This window comes from Aulonocara sp. 'chitande type north' Nkhata Bay, linkage group LG14, assembly GCF_057382095.1.
Source record: "Aulonocara sp. 'chitande type north' Nkhata Bay isolate Kocher_YH1m ecotype deep benthic linkage group LG14, A_spYH_male_GT1.1, whole genome shotgun sequence".
NCBI classification, from domain to species: Eukaryota; Metazoa; Chordata; class Actinopteri; order Cichliformes; family Cichlidae; genus Aulonocara; species Aulonocara sp. 'chitande type north' Nkhata Bay.
This window is the reverse complement of record NC_141357.1, coordinates 4,520,261-4,544,173: the sequence shown is the minus strand read 5'-3', so window position 1 is coordinate 4,544,173 and position 23,913 is coordinate 4,520,261. Positions and strand designations below refer to the sequence as shown.

The 23,913-nt window shown below is 41.5% G+C and overlaps 1 protein-coding gene across 1 annotated transcript; it reads left to right on the top strand.

Moving 5' to 3' along the window:
- Nucleotides 1–1,519: 1,519 nt before the first annotated feature.
- Nucleotides 1,520–13,121, top strand: lgals9l3 (lectin, galactoside-binding, soluble, 9 (galectin 9)-like 3). Its single transcript, XM_086260625.1, has 8 exons — nucleotides 1,520–1,675; nucleotides 3,743–3,831; nucleotides 5,277–5,481; nucleotides 5,740–5,859; nucleotides 6,038–6,169; nucleotides 8,557–8,645; nucleotides 11,325–11,481; nucleotides 11,716–13,121. The coding sequence occupies exons 1-8, from the start codon at nucleotides 1,640–1,642 to the stop codon at nucleotides 11,860–11,862; spliced, it is 975 nt and encodes a 324-aa protein (XP_086116751.1). The 5' UTR covers nucleotides 1,520–1,639; the 3' UTR covers nucleotides 11,863–13,121.
- The last annotated feature ends 10,792 nt before the right edge of the window (nucleotides 13,122–23,913 follow it).

Below are 23,913 nucleotides of genomic sequence, written 5' to 3'. Positions count from 1 at the left end.
ACATGGCTGCAACAGACTTCCCAAATCCACCTTCGCTTTTATAGCCGTGGTCTCTCATCTTGATTACACGAAGTAATTTACAATTACTACTCTGAAATATGAATTACATCTGAAATAATCACATACATGTAATAGAATGTTAATAGTACATTTCCCTTTTTTAGGAAATGACCTGTATGTATCCGTGTGACATCAATAAATGGATCAGGTGCTGCATTATCTTCAGTTATATTGATGTTATTTATTTATGGTGAAACAGTGGTGGAATATCGCTGTTGCTTTCGTATAAATGAAGCGGACATACCTGCGTGGCCGCGATCTAATCCTGTTTACATAAAGTGAACCTGCTCCCGAGCAGGTTTACGCTTATGGCTCTGTTGCTATGGCAGCAAGTCCCGGATGAGCTTCGGGGAACCGACTGATCCAGGATCACGCGAAATCGTCAACAATCTAATCCAGCTAACCTACTTAGCGAGATACGAAGAACGGGCCCCTGGGCCCCCTCCGCCCACCCTGGCCTGGTGCTTTGTGCTTTTTCGTTTGGGGCTGTCGGGAGCCAGCCCTTGGAGGGGGGGTTCTGTCACGGTTCTGGGTCCGTTGGACCCAGTATTTTGAGTTTATTATGTTTTGGTTTATTTTTGCATTATGGATTGTTTTCTGATGTTCTGGTGCTTTGTTTATTATTATCATTATAGATCTGTTTCTGTTATTCTTGGTGAGGGATCAGTTCTTAGGTTTTGGGTTCTCATGTGTGTTGCAGTTTCTGTTCAGTGTCTAGTCTGTCTCTCAGTGTCATGTCTGCATCTGGTTTAGTACTTCTTGTTTCCTGTCTTATTGTGAAAGTCTTTGTCTTATGTTGGTGTGTGCAGCTTAGCTCCCCCGTCTCTTTAGCCCTGATCTCCCCCAGCTGTGTCTCCCTTCTGTTGCCCATTCCCTCATTACTACCCTGTGTATTTAAGCCCTGTGTTTTCCCATGCTCGGTGTCACGTCGTATCATCAGATTATGCCTGTGTGTTTCTGTTCTCCATAGTCCATGTTCACTTCATGTTTTGCTTTCGTACCAGCAATAAAGCTGAGGTCTTTGAGTTTCAAGTTAGTGTCTGAGTCCTGCGTTTGGATCCTCCTCTCCGCCTGCCCGCACACAGAGCCCTGACACCTGTGGTGGTAAAGAAAGCATCATTGCACAAAAGTGTGTGCTAGTCCAAATCATTTTTCCCACAGTGATAATACAGAGCCATTATTTTCTTTCCATATTAAGTTAAAGCTTTGGAGATGGCCTGCCATTAAACTTTAAGTTGCTGCAGGAGTTACAGTGTAGTGAAATTATTTTTTATTGAAAATTTGTCTGTCTGCTGTCTGTATGAATGTGTGTGTTGTAGAGTCTTGTTTGAGGTCTGATAGTCTACAGTTAGCCAGATGTCAATGCTGAGGGAAACGGATACGATTCATCATATTTAAATACCGCCAGGAAGAGAGGGGCGGGGTGGTGGGGGACTCTGGCAGGATAAGCAAATAAGCAGCTTGCAAAAAACCTTTAAATACCGCCTATTATAGGAAAAACGAAACCTAAAGGTGGGCTAACTCGCGAAATTCAGAGCACTCTACAGCTCAACAATCTTCCGTCTTTCCGTTCAGGGATATGGCTTTTTATCAGCAGTCACCTTTTTACAACCCGGTAAGAGAATAAAATATGTTCATCTTAAGACTTTTCGCTCTTTCACGGACGGCAAGAATACTCCTCTGCGCTCTCACGGCTGCTCCGTTAGTCCGTTACGCAAGGCCCGGTGAACGCAGCGAACACAAACAGGCAGTGCGAGTTTTAGACCTCGCTGGTCGGCTTGGTTATACGCATGAGAGTAAAACGTTTTGGGTTTTTTGCGCATCATAAAAGTTTTGTTTTGTAAAACTTTCCGATCTTTCCAAAATGTTCACTTGCGAGCAGCGTGAATGAGGAAGTGTACACTGCTGCTTCCTGAATCTAAACACTGAAGTGAACTTTGGCCTCGAGGTTTTCAGGGAAGAAAAGACACATGCAGATGCTTGAGTCCGTGAGGCGTCTCGAGTTTTGGCTCCAGTGCAGCGGTTAGGTGGGAAACAGATGCGCAGAATATGAACAAAAAGAAAGTTCGAAAACAACCCGAACAACTTGCGTTATTCCGATACGGATATAGCGTGTAAAATATCGAGCCAGAACAGAATTCATATTTGGACATGTTTAGTGGCCCAGAAGTAAATACATTTGCTTAAACATCTGCGACGCACAAACAAACCAAGTGCAATAAACAGTGCGGTTAAGACGAACTGCAGGCTTTAAAACTGGTGTCACACAACTTAAACTAAAGATAGTGTGTAAAAGTATATCAATAATAGAAGATCAATAATTAAAGTCACAGCTATTCTCTGATGTTCTTGTGTAAAATGGTATTCATTATTTCTATATTCCACTTCCTATAAGATCAGATTATAATAGTGAAGCTGCAATTCATGCATGACAGTTTAGCAGGAAGTGGTTTACAGCAGCAACATCCTTTTGCATTTTTGAGGCCTTTCCCCCTTCTTTGGTTCTAAGTACATCATGAGTAGCAGGACTTTTATTGGGACCAGATATATAATAATAACACTAATAATAATAATTATGCTGCTGATAACATGTATTATTGTTGTCCTTTGTATATCTATGTAAAGGTGTCGTTGGGGTGAAAATCTTTTTTCCAGGGAGAGACGATAAAACACTTTCTTTTCTAGACTCTACATTTTTTAAATGTATTATTTATTTATTTTAATGTGAGTGCCAACTGCTGGCTGCTGTGGAGGTCCTGGAGGTCCTTACACTGGGACCAGGCTGCATTTTTAGGTTAAAGTCTGCCATGTTTAGGTTGAGGAGGCTTCCTGTTGGTGCGCGTGTGTGTGACTGAAGTTTGTAATAAGGAATAACTGAGTGCTCAAATAGAGTGTTATTGCTTTTCCCCACCCCAATGAGTTTAGCCTAATTCATGTTTTTCAATCACTTCCTCCTGTGTGTGTATGCTGATATGTATATATATTTATAAAGCCTATAGTCCGACCATTTAGCAACTTGTTGTTGGTATTATGTTTTCACCATTTACAAGTTACTTAGTCATATATCCCGTTCCATTGGTTTGGAGTTCTGGGGGCATCAGTCAATGCAGAGTATATTGGAACCCGCAATCTCAGCTCTTCTGATGGTACACTGAAGTCTAGCGCCAGTCGAGAAACAGCCATCGCCCAGTTGGAATTTGTGAAATAAATATATCTGCACCATAAAAAAACCTTAGAATGAAGCAAATAATTTGTGTTCTTCTTTGTATGATATCAACAACTGTGCAACTTTGTGTACCAAAATATTCTCAAAACTGAACAAATTAAAGTTCACAAATATGTGTTTTTCCAACTTAGATGTGAGTTTTCATGTCAATTTTGCCAGCCTTTTCTTCTTCTATTAAACTGCTGCAAACATAAAAACAGACATTCATGAAGAAAGAGACACACATATTAAAAAGTTAAGAAAGTGATACAAAGAGCACCTTCAGGAAACAAAGTAGCTACAAAATATGTAGATATATATCCATTAGAAAGAAAAGAAAGAATGATCAGTAACAAAATGACTGTTTCTTTGGTTTATGTGGCATTCTAACTTCATGTATTTAATTTTTGTAGCATATTAGATTTTGCAGTCAAAATATAAAGCCAGTAATTAGATGTTTATCCATGTTCTTTCTAGATAATCCCATTCACTGGGTCAATCCAAGGTGGTCTGCAGGAGGGGAAGTCTATCACTGTCAGTGGACGTGTCCTACCTGGGGCTGACAGGTCTGTCTGCTTGTTCCTTTATTTATCAGCAGAAGTGTTTTATTTGTTAACCAATAATTTTCTTCAAAGCTTTCGTCAACTTTTTTTTTTTTTTTGCACAAAACAAGACGAAACTAAATAAAAACGAATGCAGGGGGACATTAACACTTTCATCTATAAATAAAAATGAGATGAAAATGTTCTGGACTGACAAGATCCAATCAGAAGTAATTAAGTCACCAAAACCACGTGAGAGTGTTCAGTCCACTCAATGGGCAGATGTGTCTGGGGCAGGAGCAACAAAAGTAAATACAGTAAGAAGTTACTGTGTGAGAAAAGATATGTTTGTTTCATTGAAAGTTGATAGCCCATACAGACCGCTGCACATCTGTGTTAAGGGACAGCCACTTAAGAGGTCACTATTAATCATGTGTCTCATCACATGAGCCAAGGTGTTTTTTTGGTTTTTTTTAAAAAAGGCATGGATCTGATATGCAGGGTCCAGAACCCCAAAACAGGAAGTCTGGGTCGGCTCTCTGTTTAAAAAAAAAAAAAAAAGACTCTTCTAATGTCTGAATTTTGTGTGGGTGAACATGACCCAGCTTCGACCTTGGCAGACCGTGGCAGGCGAGGTCCCTGGCTCAGCTGCAGGGGAGGGGTGGTGCAGTGCAGGGAGGTTGGCAAACAGGTGCACAGAATCAACTAATGAGGTTTCTCCCTGATATATAGCGAAGTGTGAGTCAACAGAAGGGGGACTAGCTGGAAAGCTGGTGGAGTGGGTGCCAAATAAATGTTACATATGTGCTGTTGCACTAAATGCTCCTCAAACGTAAACAACATACCAGTGTGTCAGGTCAAACTTTACACACACCTTGACCTTGTGTGGGACTGCAGGAATGTGGAAGATAAAAACATGTGTCACCAACCTATCATTATACATGATTCTGAATAAGAGAAAGTGTTGTTATCCCCCTGCGGTTAGCCTGACCACTGTGCTGTTGTCCACAGACCTCACAATGCAGGGGCTTGGGTGACCCCCCGTTGAAAGGCCAGTCAACATCTGACAAGGCACAGGAGAAAGTGCTGTGCTCACATGAAAATAAAATTAGGTTCTTTAGCATTACCTTAACCTGCCATGTTTGGATGAACAGAAAAGCAGAAAAGGTTTACTAGGTCATATTAATGTATTATGTTTTTTTTCCTGCATCTTAAGATCTTATTCTCTTTCTCTCCAGTAAAATAAAAAGTACAGACATTCATTTCTTTGTAACTTACAAAGAAATGAATGTCTGTAGATCATTGCCCCACTGTAAGGAATATTTTTGTTAATTTTTAGTTCTTTACTCAGCACAGTCATTTAAAAACTCCAAAAACTTAAAAATTACAACTTATACTCATTAGTTGTCTGTGAATATAATCACATGATACACCCATATATTCCTTCTTATTCACTTTCTTACTCACAGGTTCCATGTGAATCTACAGTGTGGTTCCATGGCTGGTGCGAACATTGCTATCCACATTAACCCACGCTATGAAAGTCAGCATTATGTGGTGACCAACACTTTCCAGAATGGGAGCTGGGGCACTGAAGAGAGGAAGTACAATTCCCCATTTCCTGCTGGGTCCTCTTTCACTCTTGTCATTGCTGTCACCCGGGACTTCTACCAGGTCAGCTCCTAAACATTTTAATATGATCTACTCAGTTGACATTTCATTTTACTGTATTTGTGTGTTTATTTAAGTGTAGAGCAGATCATTCATATCATAAAAATCTATTTATTGTATTGAAAGTTTTATTTAAAAAACTAGAATTTCTTAAAATACTCTTCTTTGTGATTCTTTCTCTAAAATCTATTGTTGTGCAAAAATAGTTTTTACTGTTTGGACAATAAGACACAAATTTAATTCCATATGTACTATTACCAGCTCAGCATCAATGGCTGCTACTTTATGGAGTACAGACATCGCCTGCCATTTCACCAGGTTGACACCATCTCAGTGGGTGGAAAAGTGGAAATTTCTTCCATTGCTTTTCAGAACCCTGTGGTGAGGAAGTTTACACAATTTATTGGCTGTTTATTTGAAATGCATAAGTAATATAGCAGCATAGTTGGTTGTGTATTTGTGCTCATGTTTGAATAATCTTAAACCTGATAAATAATCAAGAATATGATAGAACAGTGATAACAAAGTGGTTTCTTTTTGTATTTTATTTCCTGCACAGTCAGCTTTTCCTGCTCAGCCTGCGTTTGCTCCACAATTAGGCTTTCAACCCCAGCCCGGATTCCCAGCACAGCCCGGATTCCCAGCACAGCCCGGATTCCCAGCACAGCCTGGATTTCCTCCTGTAACACCAGTGAGTATCGTGGTCAGGTTCTAGTTTGTAACAGCAGTATTTTACTTACATAGTGTACATTAGAGGTGGGGGTGCTGCTTGTTGACTTTAGCTAAGGATATAGTTGAGCAGTGTTGGGCGGTGTAAGTAATACTTTTTAATCCCACTGACATGGCTTCTGTAGAGAAAGCAGTTTGGGGACAAGGAGGGGGACTAACCCATCACTGGGGGAGAGGTTACTGAGGTAGTCAAACAACTAATTCTACTTTGATGGCCTCAGAATCTCATCTCTGCTTTTTGCAGATGATGTGGTTCTGTTGGCTTCAAAGGTGGTGCCCTCCAGGTCGCACTGGAATGGTTCTCAGCAGAATGTGAAGCAGCAGAAGTTAGAATTAGCATCTCCAAATCTGAGGCCATGGAAAAGGGTGGAACACTCACTCAGAGCCAGGGACAAGTTTCTGCCCCAATTGGAGGAGTTTAAGCATATTAGCGTCTTACTTACGAGTGAGGGAAGAGAGGAGCAAAAGACTGACATACAGATTGGGGTGGTGTCTGCAGTGATGTGTTGTGGAAGTTTTCCATTTAAATAAAGCCTGCAGACGAGCGGTGAGCGGTAGCTAACGTTCTTTAATCCAAACACACAAAGAACAGAAAACCAAGCTTGTGGAGAGCCTACATGACCGCGGGACAGACGGTCAGCAGAGTCTCCCTGAGCCCAGCATGGCTCTCAGTTAAATACCTTCTTCAGGAACAAAAGGCAGGTTCACACTCCCTTGCTACCTCCCAGAGTCCTTGAAAAGACAAAAGACTCTTCCTGTGCTCTGCTTCCCCCAACTTCCTTACTACACCCCCACCATTTGTCTTACTGTATGAGTGTCAGACATGTTAAAATTCAGTGGCACCAAGGCATTATACAATAAAATAATGTGATTAATACATAAGTAAAAGAAATTCCTATACAGATGTGAATGCTGTACCAGGCCTTCATGGTGAGGCAAGCACAAATACACTTGTCGAATAACATACCTGCACCTCATCATCATGAGATGGTAAATGGACTGGTTCTTATATAGCGCTTTTCTACTCATCTGAGCACTCAAAGCGCTTTACACAACTTGTGCATTTACCCATTCACATCTTTCGTTAGTGCTTTATAGCTAACATTCACACACATTCATACTCCGATGGAGTATGCAATTTGGGGTTAGTATCTTGCCCAAGGATATTTGGCATGGAGACTAGGGGAAGCCAGGAATCAAACCACCAACCTTCCATTCCAATTAGTAGATGAACTGCTCTACCACCTGAGCTACAGCCATTCAAGAGGGGCTCAGAGTAGAGCTGCAAGTCTTCTACTTCAAAAGGCACCAAATGAGGTGGGCATCTGAATTTGATGCCTCCTGGACAGCTCCTGGGTGAGGTGTCCCACGGAAGGAGGCCTAAGGACTCAGGACATGCTGGAGAGATTATATTGCTCAGCTGGCCTGAGTGTTCCCCCAGATAAGATGGAGGAGGAGGATAGACAGAGGGAGGTCTGGGCCTCTTTGGAAATGGATGTATGGATGCTGTGTGTAATCCATTATTGTAAATTTAAATGTCATTAAGAAATTATCAGACAAAATAATTTTTTCAGTGAATACTGTTAAATGTAATAGAATCAGTGTTGAGGCTGACAGTGGGTGATTTTCCCAACAAGGATAGTAAAATCACCCACTGTCTATAGTAAATGAGAGAAAAAGTCTTAGAAATCAGATAGAAAATCAAGTAAGAACCAGGTGGTGTCTAGATAGCAACAAATAAAACAGGTTTTCGCGTTTTCCAGTTCGGGTGTACAAAGCTAAGAGTTAGGATTTCAAATGAATTAAAAATCTGTATTGTCTATGGTTGGTTAATAAGCTGCAGTGGAAGATTGCTGCTACTCTTCCTCCTCTGCCTTTGCTTCAAATGTGCTGACAATTAGTATGACTCTGTGTTGATTTATTCAATTTAATATATTCAAACTGCTGCAACCTGGTTTCTGAAAGGCAAAATAAATAAATATGTTGATCAATTATTAAATCATTTAATAAAAAATCATTAATTAAATGACAGGGACTTACAAGAGAGAGACCTAATGCTTAATCACCCTGTTTTACTCTTTAGTGTTGCTAAAGATGCTATATTGTTCTTTTTTTGTGAATTTTCTTTGTAGTAGTATTAAAATGGATGCACGAGACTTTTGTGAAAGGTAACGTTCTGGCTTCTAAAAATGTGCTCATTTATTTGTGGCTAAAACATTGTCCCTAACCCTACCTTTAACCCTAAAGATGTCACTAGTGAACTGATGGATGTTAAGAAGGTAAATCTTACCTACCTGTAGTCAGAGTTGCAGTTTTTCTGTTGAAATAATATATATTTCTTGTGTGCAGGTGGTTCCATACAGGTCTGCCATCAGTGGTGGACTAAGACCTGGCAGGACCATCACCATCCAGGGAACTGTATACCCAAGTGCCACAAGGTCAGACTTCATGATCAGATGTTGCTTTATTTACTTTGAAACTAGCATATATCAATTTAACAGCAAACATCATAACTATGTAGTGAAGTGAAACAATTAAGAATTAAACTATACAGTGAGGGAGATAATTATTTGATCCCTTCCAAAGAAATGAATTATGGTGGCTTCATTTTAATGGAGAAGAGCACAATATCAACAAAAAATATGGGAAAAAAACATATTACATAAATGTTAGAAGTTCATTTGCATGTCATTGAGTAAATCAGTTTTATCCCCAGGCAAGACATGACTTGGTACTTGGTCGAGAAACCCTTGTTGGCAGGCATAGTGGTAAGATATTTCTTATAGTTGGTTACCAGGTTTGCGCACACACAAAGCACAGATTTTGACCCACTCCTATGTACAAAACCTTTCACTATCCTTTAGGTTTTTGGGTGCCACTTGCCTTCATTATTGTGCACAGATTTTATAGGGGTGGCTGTGGCTCAGGTGGTAGAGCAGATCAGCTACTGATTGGAAGGACATTTGGCATACAGACTGGAGGACAGTCTGTATGCCAAATGTCCTTGGGCAAGATACTAACCCCAAATTGCCCTCTGATGTGTCTAAACTCAAGTGCAACTAATAAGCATTCACACACAGATGAGTGTGTGAATGCTTATTAGTTGCACTTGAGTTTAGAGGTGCTTGCTTGAGTGGGTGTGATTGGATGAATGAGACATGTTGTATAGAGCGCTTTGAGTACTCTGGGAGAGTAGAAAAGCGCTATATAAGAATCAGTCCATTTACCATTTTCTATAGGATGGAGGTCTGGTGACTGGCTAGACCACTAACATGACGAAACATCCTTTGTTGCCTTGGTGTATGTTTTGGTCATTGTGTTGGCCATGCCAGAAGACCCATTCACAACCCATTTGGCTGAAGGAAGGAGGTTCTCATTCAAGATCTTGCAGTATGTGGCCTGTCCATTGGCTCGATGCTTGACTGTGGATGCTGTTCTTTGGGTCAGCATTGCTCTTCCTCCAAGCATTGTGGGTCGAGTTGATGCCAGAGAGCTCAAATTTGGTTTCATCTGACCACAGCACTTTCTTCCAAGCCTTCTTTGAATTAATAAAATGTTCACAGGCAAGTTAAAGACGGTCCAATACATATGCCAGGAAGTGGTGCTCCAGCGATGCGCTGGGAAGTTTTCACGACCCTCTGCAACGCCTTCCAGTCCGAGGTAGAGCAGTTCCCGTACCAGACTGTTATACGGTTGGTCAGGATGCTCTTGATGGTGCAGCGATAGAAGTTCACCAGGATGTCTGAGGACAGGTGGTTCTTCCTCAGAGTCCTCAAGAAGAAGAGGCGCTGGTGAGCGTTCTTGACCAGCTTGGAGCAGTTGGTCGTCCAGATGAGATCCTCGGAGATGTGGACTCCCAGGAACTTGAAGCTGCTCACACGCTCCACAGCCGTCCCCTTAATGTGGATGGGTGGATGTGGGTCAGCCTGTAGTCCACGATGAGCTCCTTGGTCTTCTCGGTGTTAAGCAGCAGGTTGTTTCTGTCGCACCACTCAGCCAGACGATCCACCTCCTCCCTGTAGGCGGCCTCATCGTTGTCACTGATGAGGCCAATCGCCGTGGTGTCATCTGCAAACTTAATGATGGTGTTGGAACCATCGGCAGGTCTGCAGTCGTGGGTGAAGAGGGAGTAGAGGAAAGGGCTCATCATTGTGATGGTAGATGAGCAGCGGTTATCCAGCCGGACATGTTGGGGGCGGTTGGTCAGGAAGTCCAGTAACCATTTGCAGATGAGGGAACTGATGCCCAGGTCTGTCAGTTTCCTGATGAGTTGTGAGGGGTGGATTGTATTGAATGCTGAACTGAAGTCTATAAACAGCATTCTGGCGTATGTGTTGTTGTTGTCCAGGTGTGAGAGGACAGTGTGCAGTGCGATGGAGACTGCATCCTCTGCGCTCCTGTTCTGATATAGTAGTAGTGTGTAGTGTGTTACCAAAAGTGTATTTCGTGGCTGCGCTCCCAGCTACCTTCAGATCATTACCAAGGTCCTCTTGTGTAGCAATGGGCTGATCCACCACTCTTCTCAATGAGACAAAATTTTGCATTGATGGTTATTTTATATTTCTTCCATTTTTTAATAAGTGCACCAACAGTTGTCACCTTCTCACCAAGTTTATTCTTCATGGGCTTGTAGACTATTCTAGCCTTGCGCATGTTACAGTTTTGTTCCTGATGTCCTTTGACAGCTCTTTGGTCTTGCCCACAGTAGAAGAGAGGCTGGGATAGAACACATTGATTCTGTGGACAGGTGTATACACATAATGAGTGGACATCAGGAGTATCTGTAATAGACTGATTGTAATCTGTGTGCCACACAGGGACACAACCAATGTACAGAAGCCAGAATTGTGGTTGTAGGTGATCAAATACACATTGAAATGTTTCATCTAAAACAGTTTGAAATGTAAATTATCTGCCAAAGCTACAGTAACATAACATTGCTCTTGAATTGAATCTTGTTACCAGGAAAAAACAAACTTAAAAAAACATAAGAATTTTTTTTTTGCCAGCCAATTGGTAACCAAACTGTCCTGTCTGTATAATTAGAGACTTAAATTACAAAAGAAATGATTGATTAATTAGTCACTGGTATTGCGTTATTTTGTGTTTCGTCACAGGTTCACTGTGAATCTTAGCCACCAGTCTGGCATCGCTCTGCATTACAACCCACGTTTCAATGAGAATGTCGTGGTGCGAAATACCAAGCAGTGGGATCAGTGGGGCTCCGAGGAGCGTGGTGGTGCCATGCCTTTCCACCGGGGTCAGCCTTTCACGGTACGACTGAACATACACACTGTACAAGTTTCAGTAGAAGTCACATTGCTTTGTGGTACACTGCTTTTCAGTCATGACTTCACATAAAATAAAGGAGAATTATAGGTGATCTGACCTCGGAGTACCATATAACTTATGTTTCTATTGTGTCTCATGTTAAGTGTGCTATCTTTAGCACGTTTCACTGTAAACAAACTGATTTCACTAACAAAATGATCTTTTATTTCTTTTTAGTTGACTATAAGTTGTGAAGCTCACTCCTTCCGAATTGTGGCCAATGGGATGCAGACCCATACTTACAAGTATCGTTTCAACCCCCTGCATGCCGTTACCTCCCTGGAGATTGACGGTGACATCAGCCTGACCTCTGTGATTGTGTAGAGATGCAGGACCCTGTTGCTGTTGGCAGCATTTTGCAGCATTTCCCTAACTATAGCCACAGTAATTACCCATTAATTGGAAGTTTGTGCTAACTGCTTAGTTTGATTATATAATGTACAAAGTATAATCAACATCTCTGCATTCATTTTATAATCGCCTGATTCTATAATATTGTATGCTCTATATTTCTGAAACATGGTCACTCTTGAAAGAAACAACCATTATTGGTTATCAGGGACGCCTAATTTACACACATACATTCTGTCCAATGAAGGCAAAAAAAGAGTAAACATTTTAAGCAAATGTAACACTGTCTAGTTGGAAGTTGGATTTGTCACCAGTATTGTAAACTTGACCCATGTTCAATCATTTTCTTAGTTGAGTTCAGAAGCTTTTACAGTCATTGGTCTGGTGACACAGAAAGCTAGACAAACACATCCATAGGTAATTTCGAATCACAAATTAACCCACAATGGATGAATAACCGCTGCACCACTAAACTCAGGTGGTGCCTGAGTAGTTGATTTTCTTCCCATACTGTAATTTTTATATTTTATTTCTTATCATTCTGCACTTAGATCATTACTAGCCAATCTCTATAATATTCTTTACTGCATTTCACATGAAAATGTAGGGTGGTCTTTTCTGTCTAAAAGAACTGCTGCTTATGTTAATGTTTATCTCTATGATGTTTGTTGGCAAGCTGCCATTTTTCAATACTGTGCTCGACAGTTTCCCTGAGCCATATCCAACTTATTTCAGTTACTTTTCCAACACTGCAAGGTCTATACTGAGCCTCTGTTAGTTTCTTTATTCCAGCTATAGAGTACATATAAGACCGACATAACCGCAGTAAGCAACAGGTTGGTGGTGTCTTATTATGAAGCTTTGTTGTTGTCATCTTGATATTTTAATGAATAAGGACAAAGAAATCTGTCAACATACCAGGTCATGGTATTTATGCAAGCCACCAGGCTGCTTTTTACAGCCACTTTGTGGGCTAACCCACTGCTTTGAGGGCTGTCAAAACATTAGATATTGTATTGATCCACATGATGCCACGTCATTAAGACTCTGATGTTGTTGGGAGTGCAGACTTTTGGTGGGAGTTTGAATACAGCCTGATAATGTGAGTTTCCACCAACAGTTATTAGATCGCTTTTACTTATATTTTCAACTTTAATATTTCTTTTATTACAAGCTGATGTGTGATGTAAGTGCTGCATAAAAATAAATAAATGATTGCAATGAGCACAACAGTTTGGGCTTTGGAGTTAATTTATGTAAGAATAAATATAATCTTGTCTCTTTGTCAACAATCTGACTTTACAGGTACTGGAACTGGAACCACATAGTAACCTTCCATCATGGCCACCAGAGAGTGCTATAAGGCTTTAGTAAATTGAAATCAGTGTCATGAGACACTGATACAGAGATATGTCATTATATGGCCTGCAGTTTGAAGATAATGTATATATTCAAGATTCAAGACCATTATTAATCCTATGCAAGCACAACAGAAATTCAGTCATACCAGCATTACATGGTGCACAACATTAAAACACAAAAATAACAAGTGACACATAGTCACAGATAATCTCAAACTGGTATCCTAAACATAGTGCTGTACTCAGATGATTTAATCTTTGTGACATGATCCATTATCCTGCAGGAAGCAGCCATCAGAAAGAGATCGACATGATCAGCAACAATACACAGGCGGGCTGTGACATTTAAATTATGTTGAGCTGGTGCCCAGAAAATATTCCCACATCATCACACCACAAGCAGCGGCCTGAACAACTGATACAAGGTTGTTTATTCTGACCCTGCCATCCAGCTGTAGCAGTAGAAATCAAGACTCATCAGACATTGCTGTCAAAGTGTGTGAACTGTTGCCTCAGTTGTCTGTTTTCAACGGACATCTGAAGTATATTTTGTCCAGTTTTGTGGACATATGCAGTCATTTTTAACATCAGCTTTGGATAATTAAGCTCTTGGAACTGCACCAAAAAAAAAAATTCATAATAATAATGATGCAGGCTGTGTTCAATTTTCAGTCATCCAGGTCATTGTAATCTAAGGAGCTTGAATACATTTCACCTCAGACTTCAATATTGAGGCTTTAATGCTCCTCAGTGTACACGGCACAGTCCAGAAGCTGCAAACTAGTAAAAAAGACAGCACAGACCAAGACTATCGTGCTGATTAAGAAAACAGTAAAAGAAAATGCTGACAGTAGTGTCCAGATCAATATAGTGTTTCTTTTGATCAGTACAACAGTTTACACCTCGGTAATGTAATTTCAGGGCCATGTTTCTATGACTGATTACAGTAGCATTGCTATCTACTCGTTTTCAAAGTTGAGGAGCTGTGTCTCCAGTTCCAGACTGGCCTACAAATCTATGAATAATCTACATTCATTCAATATACCATTGCCATTAAACCAGGCTGAAAAGTTACTAAATATTTGACACACTAAGCAGGAGAGAAGCAAGTCAAACCCATTTCCAACTTTTTTTTAAAATTTCAGACCAAAACCACTATGATGATTATCAAACAATAAATAATAATAAACAATAAATAGACAGTGGTCCACCCAGATATTCAACACCTCCAGCTTTTAATCTGTTTCACACATGGAATTGTTTTCAGCTCTTAAAATAAGAATTCGAGTTGTCGTTTTTTTAAATTTCTTTCATTCATTTTGAGCCCAACTGAATTCACTAAGCTGCAGCTCCAGACCCCAAGCTAACAAAGTGTAATCCCAAAACATTTTGTCACACATCCAAGTGACTTCTTCAGTCTGCCCAACCTTATAAACAGTACATTTGCACAATGCCTGAAACTAGTACCACAGACAAACAATGGGCTGTAAGATCAGTTTCTTGATCATTAAGAAACTGATTGTTTATAAACATCATTATAAATTTTATGTACAAATACATTGATATTTATTGATAAGAACACCTAGCATAAAAAGCTTTTCTCCAAACCTGAGCTTTGAGATGCTTTTTGAAATTCTGAGCTTTCTGATCTCAGCGTTAAGATGCCTGTTTTACACATATTCCATTGAATTGTCTTCAGTTAATTTATTTCTGGAGATATGTTGAAAAAGAGATTAAACAAATGTTGGGAATTGATACTATGTTAAATGTGTTACTGGATGTATGTAGCATACACCCGGGTAATATAACCAATGAGAAATTGATATATGTATTAAGAATGATTGCACCTCTGTTTTACCCCTTTGATTTGTTTTCTGAGTTGAAGCACTTATGGTATGGCATGATTTTCTCACTCAAAGGAATATTTAATATACTACTACTCTACTTCATTTTATTAGAAACATACAATTTATCACAGTTTGTTAATTTACAGCACTGCTTCACTTGCTTCAAGTAAGCTTGAAGGAAAATGAAGTGGTGCTGTAAGGAAGAGGACTCCCTTACTAGGATTGTTTATATTATAAGGTGTATAGCACCATTGCACTTTATTAAAAGCACCTTATCTAGCACTTTATTCAGCATTGCACCTTGACTATAGATATGCACATGAAGAACATTTGCACAGATGTTTAATTATTTATTGAATATTTATTGTGTATTTTAAAATCAGTAAGTAGCCTTTTGGTTCCAGGTCCTGCACAGCTGCTCCTCATTAAGAAATGTGGTGGTTGTCTGTGAAAAGGAAAGGTTGTTACTGAGAGCAAATAAGGTTAACCACTGAAGAGAGCTGTGGCAAATGTGTCTGGAAAACATAGAAATAAAGGTGGTGCAAAGACTATGTGATGTGATTACCACCTTTCTTTCTTGTGTCCTCTCCAGGCTGTTTGGGCAAACGCTTCCCCAGGGATCCAGACACCAGTTAAAGGTTCCGGGAGAGGCCGTGGGTTAAGGGAGTGTGGGGAATCTTTGTGCTTTGAGTTTTTGGTGTTTTTTTGTTGTTTTTTGTTTTTTTGTGTCCCGTTTGGATCTTTACCATCAGAATTGTTGTCTTAAGGCCAAGAAAGATGCCAAGCGGATTTATTTTACCAAGTGGATCATCATGGCCTTGCCATATTGGTCCATTTGATTGACCTTTATTATAATTATGAATTTATTTTATTTTCAGTTGCTACACAGCAAATTCAAAAGTGTTAAATGTTTTGGTGTTAATAGTCTTCTTGCAAAAGTAGAGTTAATTTTACTCTAAGCAGAGTCACATTCTTTTAATGTAACTCTGAGGTGTAAAATGATAGTAGTTAAAATGGAGTGTTAAAAATGAGTGTTTCTCTGTCAAATCTGGAGGTGTTACAATGGAAACATTAACTCTTGACCTCTTAACTCTGAACTCCTACAGGGGCTATGACACCAACAGAGTAAATTCACAGACTCCGCCCCCAGCACGGCTCCAATCGAAGCTGAAGTGAAGCCGTTTCAGAACATTTTGCCCCACTGTATTTGAGTTGTTTGCCATGCTTGGTAAGTCATTCTTTCAAAGATTGTTTCAATTATTATTATGAGCTTTTACTTCTGTGGCTCTTTGGAGTTGAGACGAAGCTGTGTGAAAGGCATTAGCCATGTTGCTCGCTGATAGCATAATATTCTGTTTTAGCTAGCTGAAAGGTATTGTTTGCGGGCAAATACCACAGCCTTGAAAAAAAGCTTGCATGTGAATTTTCAGTCAAACTTTTGGTCAAATACACCTAAAACAATGTCTAGAATGTGAAATGTTGGTATAATGGTGCTGCTTGAAGCCTGAAAACGATCGCCCATAAAAAAAAACGAGCAAACAGCAGTAGCAGACGTCCTGACTGGATTCTACGTTAGCATAGATCCCTCCAGAGTTTTGTGCACACGGTTTAGGTAAAAATGAAAAAAGTTGAGGTTTTACATTTAGTTCAGTATTACCTGTTGCCTGTGTCCTTGTCTTTTGGGAAAATACTTTACACAAGTAATGGCTCAAAGAGGATTCCTTTTTTTTTTTTTTTTTTTTTTTACTGTGCTGCAATTGTTTACTGGATTATTTGTGCCATTAATTAGTGTCAACTAATTTTTATTCAATCTCCACATAGGATATGCTTGTGAAGATGGAATATGGGGGAGAGCAGAAGTGCGTTGAAGTTCCACAAAGGGATGAATGAAGGACATGCATATTGTATTGAAGAAATAAGTGATGAGATGCTGTTATTTGCATTTACCATGTCAGACCTTTTGATAAACACAATTCTAATGAAAGTGAGAACATGTACACTGTTACATCTTTCAGAAAATGTTTTGAAATTGTGGTGCACAGTTCAGAATAAATGTTTTTCAAAAACCATTGCATCTTTTTAGCAAATGTTTATTTCCAAAAGAAATTTCTAGAAGTTCAGAACAGTAAAATTCCCGCTTTTTAGAATGAATTAGAAGATAACTCTTACGTAGTTAAACTAAAATACTCTTTGAGAGTTAATATATAAACTCTTAACACCAAGTGTTAAATTATCAACTCCAGACAGATTTGGTGTTTAACACTAAATCAGAGTTAATGTACCAACTCTCCAAAAAGAGTTAAATTAACACTCTCTGGTGTGGACCCATATAGACACTTTAATAGTGTTGAAATCAAATCCGACAGTGTTAATTTGGACATGCTGGATTTGCTGTGTACAAACGGGACAGACATGACTGGGGGATAGGACAGGGAGAAAGAATGAAAGAAAGAGAGGGAGAGAAAGAAAACCAAAGGGGAGAAGAGACGGTGAGAAGGGGGGGAAGAAAGAAAAATCAAAACAAAAAAGAAACACCTGGGTCACCTGTATGGAGAAAAAAAACAGAAGAGAAAGCAAACAACAAAGAGCAACATAATAAAAAAACAGCACCATCACAATAAACTAGCTAGCAGTAGATAACAGTAGATACTAAATAATAAACGATATTGTGCAGCACGCAAGATAGACAGCGCACAATGTGCTTTGAGGCAGCAGCCAAGAAAGGTGTAGTCCGCGTCTGTGAACACCCGTGTGTACACCTGTGTGGATCAGCATGCTTGCATTCCAAAGGTTTCTCCATGTAACGATCTGCTAGGGAGTGTGGGGAGCCATAGCCCCGTCCACCAGGGCACAAAGCAGGTATGGAGGAGATCAAAACTCCAGACATCCAGAGGCCCCCAGAACACAAGAGACCAAGGAAGACCAACAGAGGGGCAGCCGCGCCACTGTCCCAGTAAGAGCTGAGGAGAGTCCCAGATGAGGGCTCACTCAGCAGCAGAAGCCAGGGGGAGTTGCAGTGACACGCCCGTGAGCTCCGCCAGCAGCCAGCTGTGCCTGAGTGACCGAGCCCCAGGCCGAGAGGCCACTTCGGAGGCACCCCACCTCCGAAGTGGCCCGAGTGAGCCCCAGGCTCCAGGCCCCGATAAGTGGCCGCCAAGGAGTGAGCCGGTGTGTACCCGGACGCCCATCCCCAGACACAAAGAACCACCAACGCACTGACACCTGAGGGAGTCCGCCACTGGCAGGGGAAGTGGTGGTGGGTGGAGATAGGCCTCCAAACCTTGGAGGGCCTGAGATGTCTCCAGAGAGGTGGCGTCTGATACCCAACCTGACATATAGACACAGACATACAGGCACACACAGACACAAACATCCATCCCCACCCTCATGCTCTCATATGCACTTACTCCACACTCAACCAACGTGGAGACAGACATAAAGAGACGCTGTACACACGATCACACTCCCCAAGCGTACTCTACGAACCGGGTCTAGGTACCCTTGCCCCTGGAGGGGGGAACTGCACCCAGACCCAGGTGGTGTTACCTTTTTCCCTGCGGTGGGGAGAGGCAGACCGCCCCGACTCCGCAGCAGCAGGGAGGCCCCACACTCCAGACCGCAGTCGGAGGGCCAACTCCTCCTCCTAGCCCCCCCGCTCCAGCAGGCCGCAGAGAACGGGGGTGAGAGAAGACTCCAAACCTCCCTCCACCCGCTCATTGTAGTGTTGATGCATGTGTGTTCTAAGGTGCAATTAAAACCCAGGAGGGCATGGAGCTACCTGCCAGAGAGCAGCAGGTAAGTGCATGGTCCCTCCTGCTAGCCCTCAATGTCTACGTGTATTTAAAATTGAGAGGTGGGCAACGATGCCAGGGGTGGGGTGTACACCCTGATGGTAATTTGGACTCCGTGTATCGTGCCCACCCCCAAGATCCTATATGTATGTGTAATGAGAGTGTGAGTAATGTGAATGTCTAAGTTGTGGGATAAAATTGAGGCAGAGGCAGCCAGAAGGGGACAGAGGGGGGGGCAGGTGACCCCTCCCTGGGGCCAGCTCCCCCGCTGACCCCAGTAGGCACTCCCATACTCCGCGACCCGCCAGGGAAAGGGGGCCCAGGCCCATCCAGACCGGGGCCCAGTGCAGCAGCGCCCCCCGGCCCCACAGAGCCCGGGACAGTCCACCCAACCCCACCATCCACTCATCTTCCAGACTACATGAGACAATAGACGCCCAGGCTGAGATCTTCCTCCACCTCTCCTGTATCTCCCCCTCCTGCAGAGAGTTCCTGAGGAGAGGAAAGCTCCTGCAAGGTGTGACAATCTCCCCCACCAGTTGAAGAGCCCCCCAGGTGGCTCGACGCACCGGCAGCACCCTGCGCCTGGGATGGGCCCCCATGCACCCACCCGCCCACAACCCCGGCAACACACCAAGTTGACTAGTTTTTGGTGTTTTTATAATAATGGTACTGTGTACGGATAAAGTGTGAAATATTTCAAAAATATTAAAATGTTAAAATGTATGTATATATTTATGTAATAAAAATGCTATACTACTTGTGGGGATAGGTTAATTGATTAATCCAAATTGTCACTAGGTGTGAATGTGCGAGTGAATGTGAGAGCGAATGGTTGTCTGTCCCTGTGTGTTAGCCCTGCAACAGACTGGCGACCTGTCCAGGGTGTACCCTGCCTCTCGCCCTATGACAGCTGGGATAGGCTCCAGCGCCCCCCGCGACCCTGAAAAGGATAAGCGGAAGCGAATGGTTGGATGGATGAAATGCTATACTATAGAATATGGTGGAAGGTTAGGATTTGAATTCTTTATTCTTTATTGTCCCACAAGGGGAAATTAGTTTAGCAGCAGGATAAAAATAAACAGAACAATAATATAAAGTAATAATGACAATTAATAGTGATAGAAAGTCCAAGGACAGTTATTGCCATGTAGGAGACAAGATGGAGTAAGGATAAAAGAAACCTGGAGTGTTTTAGTCTTCGTCGGAAGGCAGCAACTCAAACTCACTGTGAAGTGGATGGTTCAAACAGTTAATAATAGAATGAGCCTTTCTAAGCACATTTTTATTGTAGATGGACAAAAGTCCATCTTGCCAGCGCCCTGAAATTTTGCTAGCAGTTTTTACTATAAGTCCCAACCGATTCTTATTCTTACTGTCAGGTTACCAAACCAGGCAGCGATACAAAAGGACATCACAGATGGTGTATTATTATTATTATTATTATTATTATTATTATTATTATTATTATTATTATTATTATTATTTGTGGACTCATGTTCTAGTTTTGGGATTTTCTGGTTCTGGGGTTCTGGGTTGCTGCTCTCTCTGTTGGTCCCTGGTGTTAGTGTTTCCTCTGTCTCGTCAGGTCCAGCTGTGTCTCCCACCTGTGTGTGATTCCCCAGTGTCCCTCTGTGTGTATTTATGTTGTGTGAATTGGTGTGCTCGTTACTGGTCCGTCTGTGTTCGTCTCCTGAAGACTGTTTGTGAACCTCTCTGTGAATCCACTGTGTGCTCTCCCTGCTGTCCTCCCTTAGTGTTCAGGCCGTTCTATAGTTGAGTTTTTCCCAGAGATTAGATTAGATTATCCTTAGCTCTGTTTTTGCCATCCCTACTTTGTGTTCTGTCATTTATAATAAATCTCCCTCGCATCTCAGTAAATGCCTGCATTCGAGTCCTTTATCCCACACACCACAAGACTGCTGCCCCAGCCGTGACAGGTTTAGCCCCTAACAGCAGAAAGTATTTAAGGCTGCCAGTTGTCATTAGACAGAGTGATTGTTGTGCTGTGAGGAAGCTTGTTGTGCGAGTCATTGTCACAGCTGTAGAGCTATATGGGCAAATAAATGCCAGTTGTTTCCACCATCTTGTGTCTTGGTCTTCCTCATTGTAAATCCAGTTGCAAAAAGCCGCTCTGTCACAGGTGTCAATAAACTCAAGCGTCTCGAAGTGCTGGTCCTGTGCAGGAATGGTTCTGTCTGGGGGGTGGGGGGGGGGGAAATACCAACGGCTGTGAAGCCGAATAGGGTAACCAGGGTACCACCAGCCACCTCAGTTTATACACCATGTAAAATTATCAGGCTGTTGTCTCCTCCCAGGCTCATTTTGGAAACTTTCCTATGGGTCATATTTGAGGGCAGTTGGCATATTCTAGGTAGCTGGAGAAAAGCCAGATAAAATACAGCAATAAACTGGTGTTGAAGGGTCTTTTAGCATGACTGGAATTTTACTTTAACAGGCCAAAAATTGACAGGCATCCTGCTGAATTATATGTTACTCTCACATTTTAGAGACCAACCAGCTTTGTTACTTTTAACCTTCTGTTTAGACACAGAAGAGTTCACAAAAGCCATAAGCTAGAATCTTTAACAAGCCCATGTAAATGGGTTATATGCTGAAGACATGTTTTTCTATCACCAAGTCTCTGTTTGTGAAACAGGCTGCAAAAACATTAATGTTAAAAGGTCATTTGAAAGTCCATAAAATCCAGCATTATTGACAACCACTGATAGTCAGCTTTTGTTTTGAAGAACTTTTATTTTGAAAGTTTTCACACTTCTTGTAATGCTGTCAGTCATCAAAACATTCAATGTAGTACTGGTTGTAAGGCTGTGACAGTGATATTAATAAGATTAACAACAGCCGTGCTAAACTGGTTTAAAGCTGTTCCTTTAATGGTCCTGTTAAACAGGACACACTGACCCCCATATACCTCCACAGGATCAGCCATGATGAGTTTAAGACTTTGAAAGAGAAAGGATGATGTGACCATGTGGGTTGGATGGCTTGCTGTGGTGACTAGAAGTACGATAAGGATATGAGATGTTTAAAAAACCCCAAACATCATCAGGGAGGAACACAGAGAAAAAGGAGGGTGTAGGTAATATAGAGATAAGGATTTCACTCTTTACCAAAAGCTTACCAAGAGAAAACTATCTCACACTGAAAAACTTCTTTCACCATGAGGGACAAAAACTTTTCATGTACAAAATGCTAAAGTATCGCATTTAAATTGTGTATTATATGGGTGTTGTCACAGTGTTAAGACAGCTTGTGGTTCTGATATTCAGCTGTAATGATATCAATGCTTATGTTTTATACCGATTCTTTAGGCTGTGCTTTTCTGGCATTCATGACAGAACTGTAAATCCTATTACATCTAACACTAGATGAAAGAGGTTTGTTTTGATGTATTTATTATGCATGTAGATGAAAAGGTTTTGTCATAGAGATTGAACGGACTCTGAGAGTTGAATACAGCTCACAAAAGTTTATTTACAAAGACCGGGTGATATATACAATGTGAGGGGCTAAGGCTTCCAGGGATCCACGGGGAGGAAGGAAGGCCACACCAGACTCAAACGCTGCAAACATGCTAGGGTCCTTTTCAGTCACTCCACACCACACAGGTCCAAGGAATCTATGTGCAGGAAACAGACAATTAGTACAACGCTAGGAAATCACATGAAACGCAAGAGCTGGATAAGCCAGTTACACTAACACAGGTTGCAAGAAGCACCAAGCCACCGCCTTGAGTAGTGGCCCAGAGAGACAGGCTAATGAGCAGCAGGTGAGTCATTGATTGCAGGTGCGTGGGCCCAAGGCAGGAACCCATAACAAATTCTCCCCAGGCAGAAAAGAGGCAGGAAAGAAAGAGCGAGAGAGACAAAACAATAACAAAACATGTGGCTCCTGTGTGAACCAGCCAGGGAGACCCAGGGACCATGACAGGTTTGGGTATTAAACACATTGAAACAATTTTTTTCTGATTATTTTCCAGGTACAAAATTTACAGTGGGTGATGTCAGTACATTATGGATGCAAAATTCCACTGAAAAAATATAATTCTTCATAAAACTAAAGCTAATCTTGTGAAAAAAAACATAAAAGATACCAAAACACAGATTAAGTCAATAAAAATCCAAAGCCTTGTGCTCCATAAAAACTTTAAATTATGTTTCTACAATAAAATAAGCACTGTGTTTCCTTTGTTCTCTGTCGCGTCGTTAATGTCTACTCGCCCTCAGTCTACGCTCTGTGTTTCGGTCCCTGTTTATCTGCCTGTCAGTTTATAGTTTCCCAGTATAGTTAGTCCTCTGTTCAATCTGCAACCTGCAAATAAAGCTGTTTACTTTGAGTTCAACTTTGCCTCACCGAATCCCGCATTTTGGGTCCTTCCTCCCTGCCTGCCTGCACACAGCCATGACAGCCCATAAAAATTATGAACAGAATCGGTGACAAAGGGCAGTCCCCCTTCTGAAAGATAGAAACCACCACCCCGGTCTGCCAATCCAGAGGTACGGCCCCTGATCTCCATGCAACATTGTAGAGGTGTGTCAACCAAGACAGCCCTACAACATCCAAAACCTTCAGGAACTCAAACGTCATCCACCCCAGGGGCCCTGCCACCAAGGAGTTGTTTAACAGCCTCAGTGGTGACCTCACAACCAGAGATAGAATAGTCGTCCCACTTGTCCCCAGAGGCTGAAAATGACTCCAATATTCATCAGTTTTACCAAGGCCAAGAGAATTACCAAATTTCCCCTTGTGTTACCAAATTTTTCCTTGTGGGACAATTAAAGGTTTATTCTATTCTATGCCATCCAGAGTAAGGTAGATACCATATTTCTAAGATTTTTAGGGTCAAATACAATAAAGTTTTATCTGAATTTAGAAGCAGAAAATTAGAGGTCACCCAGGTCTTTATGTCTTTAAGACATTCCTACAGTTTAACTAATTGGTGTGTGTTATCTGGCTTCATGGATAGATGGGTGGTGGGTGTCATCTGCATGTATGCTATGGCTT

Bases quoted from the DNA above. Each gene is read 5' to 3' on its own strand.
- lgals9l3 (XM_086260625.1), top strand. From the start codon at position 1,640: ATGGCTTTTTATCAGCAGTCACCTTTTTACAACCCG. The intron at 3,832-5,276 runs GTCTGTCTGCTT...TCTTACTCACAG, and splicing joins GTCCTACCTGGGGCTGACAG to GTTCCATGTGAATCTACAGT. The intron at 5,482-5,739 runs GTCAGCTCCTAA...TACTATTACCAG, and splicing joins TCACCCGGGACTTCTACCAG to CTCAGCATCAATGGCTGCTA.